This window comes from Zalophus californianus, chromosome 4 (genome assembly GCF_009762305.2).
Source record: "Zalophus californianus isolate mZalCal1 chromosome 4, mZalCal1.pri.v2, whole genome shotgun sequence".
Classification (NCBI taxonomy): Eukaryota; Metazoa; Chordata; class Mammalia; order Carnivora; family Otariidae; genus Zalophus; species Zalophus californianus.
In genome coordinates, this window is record NC_045598.1 from 18,931,058 (window position 1) to 18,939,615 (window position 8,558).

The following is an 8,558-nucleotide window of genomic DNA, read 5'->3' on the forward strand; positions in this document are numbered from 1 at the left end:
AGTGAACACAGAGAGAGCAGGAGAAGCATGGAAAGGGAAGCGGCCCAAGGCAGGCAAGAGTTGGTCGGATCTAGAAACTAAGCATAGCGAGGGAGGGTGTGCTGCAATGTTGTGCAAGCATCCAGCCGGGGCACGATGCCAAGAGGCAGGGGCGAGTACGTTGAGTCGGGGGGGGCCCCCGGTGCAGCCGCTGTAGAGCCTCGTGTATCTTCTGTCAGAGCACCTGGAGGCGGAGGCTGCTGGGACTGACTGCAGCCTCAGTTGTTCTCTGTGCCTGGGGCTGACACTCAGATATCCAGCCTCCCAGAAAAATAGTCCAGCTCAAGAGGTGCAGCCATAAGTGCAAAATCACCACCTTCTCAGGCTGCCGTAGGCCGCTGCCGTGCTCAGAACGTGGCTCCTGGAAGTGACCTGTTTGCTTGTCACACCTACATAAACAAGAGTCCCTTTTCAAAAACCTGCAAAACCATGGCCCACAGGCCAAATGTGGCCTGCTGCCTGTTCTTGCACCACCCATGGGCTAAGAATGGTTTTTGTATTTCTCCAAGTTAAAAAAAAAAAAAACAACAAAGACAGTCTGTGGCTCATAATGCGTAAAATATTTACTATTTGGCCCTTAACAGGAAAAGTTCCTACCCTTACAGACCGGCAGAGCTGGAGCGGAATGCACTTGGGACTGGCCCACGACAAGGGCATCGTGTTAGAGGAGCCCTCCCTTCTCACTAATGGTGGCTCTTTGATCTTCCAGGACAAATTCTTCAGAAAGACCAGGAAATCAAGGACCTTAAACAGAAGATAGCTGAAGTCATGGCCGTCATGCCCAGCATAACGTACAGTGCCGCCACCAGCCCCCTGAGCCCCGTTTCCCCCCACTACTCTTCCAAATTTGTGGAGACCAGCCCCTCTGGACTCGATCCCAATGCCTCTGTTTACCAGCCCCTGAAGAAATGAAGACCAGCTGTGGGTTTTGCCCAACCATTTGGTTACCAGAAGGCACCACAAAGGAACGTCTCTGGCAGTCAAGATAAAAAAAAAAAAAAAAAAAAAAAGTTTATATTGTATTTTGTGGGACTGTATATGTTGTCGTTTTTAAAAAGGGGGGGAAGATAACATCCAAGTCTGATTAGAACTGCCCATCAGTTTTTCTTGTAAATTTTTAGAAGACCTCACAGAACTTTGCAGTTTATTTTTCTCGGCCAATACATTAAAACCACTCTTGGATTTCAAGTAGCCAATTTTGCCTTTTATGTATTCTTACAGTTTCCTCTTGAAGAAAAAAAAAAGGCAGGGTTTTTGCTTCTCAATCCTTTCTTTTGGTTTTGTTCTTAAATAAGCAAGCAAAACCTGCACATTGGATTCACATGGGATGCTAATGAAAACGTTTCCTTTCTAGAGAAGGGTTAATAACCTCACACGGCTTTGATTTTATAGCTGCATCACAGAAGATGATTCTTGATATTACAGAAAACAAAAGTTGATTACCCCTCCAAGGACCAAACAAATTCCGGGAGTGTCATTTAAGCCGAGGGGAGCAAGGTGATGAGACTAGCTGTGAGAGTGTCACCAGGGTTGTGTCGGAAACATTCCTGTTCCCCTCGGGTGTGCAGTCCTAGAAAATTGCTAGCAGTGCCTTGGGAAAAGACATTTCAAGAGGAAACTTGCTGATTTTAAACTACTTTCCCCCTTTACCATCATCTGTTTTCTGTCTGTGTCGAGCTCCCTGCGGATCCTGCTGGAAACTGGTGGGTAACGGGGCTCTTCGTGACCGCCGCCGCTCCAGCCCCTGTGCCCTTTCCAGAGAAGGCACCAAGGCGTTCTGGACACGTCCTGAGGCAAGCACCTCGGGGCGGGGAGCTGGGCGGTGTTTGTGTGCCAGAGACTGCGATGACAGCTAATTAACAAGCTGCCTTCTAAGTTCGGGGTTTGTTTGTTTTTTATTTCATTTCATTTAACTGCTTTCCTCTCTTCATCATCTTGTGTTTGATGATTTAAAAGAAACTTGACTATTCCTCAGTTCTTGTGCCAAGGAGGGTTTTTTTTTTTTAAGAGTTTTAAACTCAAAACTCTGCACAAAGATTTCAGTATCAAGTGTATATCAGACACTTGTAGAAAAGTGTTTGGCAACTTTTGGAAGTGTTTAAGAATCAGGGTGGGGGCGGGGGGAGGGGCTGGGAGAGGGAGGGGCAAAGCAAAATTGTATTGGGAAACTAGGAAAATTAAGAAACCAAATAGATTGGTTTTGCTTCCTTGCCATGGATTCTGGAAGGACACAGTTCTTCTCAAATTTCCTATTAATTGGCATGTGCGTCATATTTAAAGCAGATTAAGTAGGACAAGCAAGTCAGCAAAATAGAAGTATTAAAAAGAATCATCCTTTTAATCACAGATCTTATTTTGGGGTTAAAAAAAACTTCTAGCTTTAGCCAGGTGTGCATGTTGCTGCCATTTTGCATTTTTGAATCATCTTGTGTAATTGTTGCCATGGAAGTGTTACTCAGAATTGTCATAGGTTTTTTTCATCTTTGTGCAAAAACATGGAAAATTGTCCCTGACTCTGTGTTGAGGTTTCCCCCATTTTGCTGCCTTTGGGGACACTATTTCGTTAAACACGTGGTCTTGGCTGCATTCTTTTTTTTTTTTTTTTTCCTGTGGGGTTCAAAAGAATAAACATTTTCTTACAGATAAAACTAGTTTTCTGCCTTTTTAAACTTTGCAGGAGGGACAACAAGGTAGATTGTTCTGAACGGGCCCTCGATGGTCGCTCTTGCTCTCTCCTCATCTCGGTGCCCTGTTGGGGGGCAGTGCCCCATGTGGGGGGCAGAAACAGGATTTGAGATGAATCCATGCAGGGTCTCAAGTTGGTTTTGGTTCTAGTCCAACTTAAGACGTATGCATTCTCATTCTCTCTCCCTCATGCTTCCCTCTCCTCCCCTCCCTCCCTCCCTCTTGTTCTCCCTCCCCCCCCCCCCAACTTTCTCCCTCACATATGGTTAGAACCACAGCTGACTTGTTTTCTGGTACAACCCTCCTTTCCTGAAAAAGCAAGTTAGGGGTGGGGTTGGAAGGTAGTTGGCAAGAAAATCTTTTGAGAGCAAATTTCCTTCCCATTTTCCAGAATCTTTTGGGGCCACTTGGTGACCAGTAGCCTGTTGGGTTTCCTATCTGCTCTAGATCCTGAACTGACCTCTGAGATCGCCACTTCTAAGTCCTCCTGTGTTTCTAGAGGCTTTGTCTGTTTTCATCTTCTGAGAAGCAGCTGCCTCCCTTGGTCCTTGCTTTCCTCTCTTGGCCATTGTTAGAATTGATCTTGGCTCCGGTTTTGGAAAATTCTGCTCTTGGCACCTCACCCTCTGTCCCTGTTGCTGGATAGCCTTCCCGAGTCTCAGCCACTTCGGCTCTCGCAGACACGCCACACGTAATACCATGAGCGGAGCCCCTGCCCCGGGGAAGCACCTTGGCTTGGCTTTTGCCTTCACCTTCCCCGGAGGAACGTGTCTGCCCACAGCATTCTCACTGGCACGTTCTTTTCCCCCAAGAAAATCTCCTGTTGTTGTTTTTGTTGTTTTAGGTCCATGACGAAGGGGTTCCACTTCTTAGTACACGAGAATTTATGACCTGCCAGAAAGCCGTGTTTGCCATTCTGTATGGTTAAATACTGACAGAAGAAGCGGGCTGGGTGTGTTTTCACTGGCTGAATAAACCTCTCTTCATTGACATCCCCCAACTTGACAAGGAAGTAGCTGTCATGTGTCCATTCTCTGTGATAATCTTTTCTATAAAGTGAGAACGAACAATTCCTCAGGGCTCTGGGCCTGAAGGAAGGGACTAGTCCTCTCTCCTCCCATCGCAGCTCGCGTGCTCACTTGGCGCTCTTCAAGGGGGTGATGCCAGCCCCCCGGGAGGGCCGAACCTTCTCAAGGCAGCTCTCAGATGGCTTCTTGCGAAATTCACGTCGCTCTAGAGGGAGCCGAAGAGGGACACCGGAAGCCTACCCAGAAGCCAATTCAGTGAAGCCCATCTAGTAAAGTGTTGTCAGGCGGGCCAGGCTGTGGCGGCTACACCCAGCTGGGTAAGTGCCTGGCCTTGTTTCTCTCAGTGCTTACCCCTCTGAGCAGGCTTCCTCACGGGCCTGTGGCGCTTGCCCAAGGGCACCCTGCTGTCAGGGCTCCGGTCCGCCCGAAGCCTGGTGGCTTAGGCAAGCCCTCTAGACACAGATGGGAGTCTGCTCCCAGCTTTGCAGCCACCAGCTCCATGACCTCCCTTAACCTCTCTGGGGGGTGTGGTTTCCTCACCTTTAAGGAGCTTTGTTCTTGCTGCCCTGCCTCCTGGAAGGAGTTGCTATGAGAACTAGATGAGCTGACACAAGTGTTCTGCAAACTATCCAGGACCTCCCAGATGCAAGTCCAGAACTGTAGCAAGGAGTCATGGAGGGGCAGGGACCTGGCTGAATTCCATTTTCCTAGGGCTAGCTCCCTCCCCCACAGCCTGACTCCCCTGAGAGCTCTCCCCAGCAACCCCCATGGGAATCTGCATTTTAACAAGATCCCTAGAGGATTCCCTTGCTTTGCAGTGTTAATTGCTTAGAAGCCCCATCCTGAGCTGACCCAACCTGAAGATGAAACACTGTCACTCTCTCTCTTCTAGATCAAAAAGAGCCAACTGCTCAGTCTTTAAAAGTTCAGAGTTAAGAGCTTGGTAGAGGGTGGAGGGGCAAACTGGAGATGAAGAGCCCTAAGCTTTAAACATTTTGCTTATTTTGTTTATTGTCCCCCTCCCCCATTGGAGTGCAAGCTCTGTGAGGGCAGGGGTGTCTGTTTGTTTACTGCTGGAACCCTCGAACCCAGGGCAGTGACTGCTACATAGTAGGTGCTCAGGAAACATTTACTGAGTGAATAAGGTTACCAGGTTAGACATGTAATCTGAACTCCTGTGTCTTAACAGAGCGCCTCCGGAACAGTGCTGTTAGAATGACAGTGTATACAGAACTGTTTCTAGAAAGAGATGGGAAGATTTGAAGTGGCATATTTACCATGACATCTTCCATCTGCCTGTCTCTGGTTTCTGCCGAAACTTTGTTTTCTTGTCAGATTTTCTCTACAAATGCCTGCTTGACTTAGCCAGGTGCAAAGATTTCCTAAACAGCTGGATGCACGGAGAACACTCACTTCTCTGTCAGGGAAACCTCACTGCAGGGAACCTGCTGGGCCCATCCATCCATCCATCCATCCATCCGTCACCCAGTTGGAGCCTTAGACCCGATTTCCCCAAGTGCTGGCCCCACTGCATCTTGAGTCAGTGTAGGGATTTTTCATTTTGACAGTAATCGAATTATAGAGCATTTCCTCCAGGAAGGTTAAATGAATGTCTCGAAGATGTCCTTCCGTCTGGTTACAGAGGCTACACTTCTCTTGCCTCCCTCATTCCTTGGGCTTACTCTGGTCCTGCTTTATTCCTGTCTCAGTGCTTGCTTTTCACTCGTCTGCCTTTGCCCAAGGTTCAAATCTTACATCCCCCGCAGGATGGGCTCACTGGGTTCTGGAACCACCCTGCCGGTGTACCTCTGACCTCTGTTCTAAGAATCCCAGGCACAGCCTCACACACTGCACTGTGGCCTTTTAAGCCCCACCCAAGAAGCCTGATGGGTTTGTTTACTCTGGAGACAGCCCAGCCTACCCCTCTTCCCTAGCTCTGCAGCGCCAAGAGCCTTAGGGTCGAGCGGGAGGCCAGACAGCGTGCCAGTGACCTTTATGAGATGCGTCTGGCCTCCCTCTTGTCCTCGGATGCCTGTGCTGTTGTGACACGCTATCTGGGACAAGACCCGTGCTTACCTAGAACAATGGTTCTCAAACTTCAGGGTTCATCAGAACCACCGGAATGGCTTGGTAAAACCCAAATTGCTGGGTCCCACCCCCAGTGGTTCTGATTCAGGAAGTCTAGGATGGCGCCCGGGAAAATGTGTTTCTTACAAGTTCCCAAGTGAGGCTGGGTCCTGGGACCCCACTCTGGGAACCACTGCCCTGGGGCCCAGCCTGGGTTGAAGCCTTCCCCTCCGGCTGCCACCAGAGGGCACCTGCGGCCTTAGCCAGGGGTCCTTTCTCACCTCCGATGGCTGCACTGCTGCACAGCAGAGGTTCTCCCCTAAAGATTTCTAATTGTAATCTTTGTTATTATGTATTAGGAAGAAGAAATGTTGATCCAAAAAAGGAGGTAGGTTCTCAAAATCGGTCTGACAAGTATCAAAGGTCTGACGGACAAGGCTTTTGAAGGTGTTGAATAGCCCAGTTTTCGAGAACTGGAGCTCTGTACCCCTGAGAGGGGACCCTCCTCAGCACACTGACGTATGGACTTGCTTTCAGAACATCCTGCAGTCATTCCATATTCAGAGCCCAAGGGGCAGTTAAGATTATAGGGGATTTTCATTTTCTTCTTTACACTTTATATTCCAAATTTTCTACAATAAATTTAGTATTACTTTTATAATAAAAAGCTTTTAAAAAATACATTTTAAATGTAATTAAAAGCCAAAAAACAACTCAAAAAAAAAAAAAGCCAACAACAACCCAAGGGGGATCTTAGGGTGAGCAGCTTAGGGTAAAGAGAACCCCCAACTGGGACTTGCCCCCCTCTCCTCCTAGTTGGTTCTGTCCAGGTGTCTACCTGAGTGGGGGTGGGGGGGTGGAACCCAGGAGGCCATGTGCTCAGGGGGGGCCCAACTGGGACCAAGGGATGACGTGTGAGGGCTCTGTCACCTCTGTAGTGGTCTGATGCCCAGCCCAAGCACAGCCCCGGGTCCCATTCGGTGCTGCTATTCTCAGGCTCCAGGGCTTCCCTGGGGCCAAGCAGATGGGAGCAGGCCAGAGATGTTAAAACATAGAGACTTTATGGCCCAGGGCTTCCTATTTCGTGGTCTGAAGACCTCTTTTGTCTGGCCTGCATAGAACTGAGTAAGTTTGAGCTAACATTTAAAAAAATTGGGAGGTTTCATACTATCCAGATTTTTTTGTTTTCTGCTGAAATACCGGAAGATCTGAAATCCTAGGGCTGGTGCCCCTCCCCATGCACTGTGGAGCTTGGGAGAAATAGGCCTTGGTGTCAATCCTGGTTATTCATTACGATCACCTGGAGCTCTTAAAAATGCCCATCTCCAGGGCTGGCCCCCGAGGAGCCTGATTTAACAAGGCTGGGGAGCAAGAATTTGGTGGTGGTGGTGGTGGTGGTGGTGGTGGTGATGGTGGTGGTGGTGGTGGTGGTGGTGGTGGTGGTGGTGGTGGTGGTGGTGGTGGTGGTGGTGGTGGTGGTGGTGGAATTCCCTAGAGATTTCTAATATGCAGCCAAGGTGGAGAGACTGGGAACTGGAGTGTAATAATAAGAGGAAGCCTCAGTCCTGGCTGGGACCTGGGGCCTCAGAGAGCATCTGTGGGCCAGGACTTAAGGTGTTGAACTGGCCAAACGGAGATGTGAGGGAAGGGGGTCTGTCTTCCCACCTTCCCCGTGGAGACCCTTGTCAGCTCTCGTCAGCCTTGCGACTCCTGGGCTTCCCTCCAGGCCCTTGTCCTGGTTCCCCTTGACACCCACATTTATCCCACTGATCTTTACCAATTTAAATAGTTGGCCCTCGGGTCTCCAAAAAGAAATTCTGCTAGCATCATTTCAAATTTGTTGTTATTATGTGTTCTCTTCTTATCTGAGGTATTTTATATTGCATGTCATACAAACAGATTGTGGCCAGTATAAATCCAAAAGGGAATTAAGTGGAAAGGGGGGTGAGCACATACAGGGTTGTCTGGAAACTGAGAAGCCAGCTGGGAGAGACAGCAGTCCGCCAGCTTAGGCTCTCAGAGGCAGAAGCTGCTCAGCGGGCCAGGGCCCTGCCCCTGGACTGAATGAGTCCATGACCCAGCCTCTCTTGAGCAAGAGTCAGGAGACTGTGGTAGACTTGTACCATTGTTCTCAATGATCCACTCCATCCCCACTGAGAGGGTTATACACCCACCCTCCCGAGGGTCAGAATTGGCTTATGGAATGTGAGTGGACATCGCCTGTGCCCGATCTGAGCAGAAGTTTTAAATGCACCTGAGTGGTTCAGGTTAGCTTCCCGTTCACTCTGCCAGGAGAACAGTATTTCCCAGACAGGGGCCATGCCTGGCTGAGAGTTGAGCAGGGTCAAAGCCAGCCCTCGTGCCCATGAGCCAAAAACAAAACAAAACAAAAACAGGGGCACCTGGGTGGCTTGGTCAGTTAAGCGGTTGACTCTTGATTTCGGCTCAGGTCACGATCTTGGGGTCCGGGGATCGAGCCCTGCATCAGGCTACATCCTTAGTGGAGTGTCTGCTTGAGATTCTCTCTTCCTCTCCCTTTGCCCCTCCTCTTGCTCGTGCTCTCTCTCTCTTTCAAAGAAATAAATCTTAAAAAACAAACAAACGCTGAGATTTGGGGGCTGTTTGTTACCACAGCAAACCTGACCGATCCAGAGAAAGAGTCCAAGCTTGGGTCCTATGCCCTGCCCTTGGCTGAGCCCCAGGATGGAGAGCAAGAGCCTGTGGGAGGAGGCACGGGAC

The 8,558-nt window shown here is 49.3% G+C and overlaps 1 protein-coding gene across 1 annotated transcript in view; it reads left to right on the plus strand.

Annotated features, from left to right (window-relative positions):
- The window catches only part of MACO1 (macoilin 1), a 58,326-nt gene extending 57,096 nt beyond the window's left edge, over positions 1–1,230 (plus strand). Inside the window, exon 11 of the mRNA XM_027625635.2 lies at positions 749–1,230. Within this exon, the coding sequence (XP_027481436.1) occupies positions 749–951 (203 nt within the window). The 3' untranslated portion in view covers positions 952–1,230. The remainder of the gene's footprint in view (positions 1–748) is intronic.
- The last annotated feature ends 7,328 nt before the right edge of the window (positions 1,231–8,558 follow it).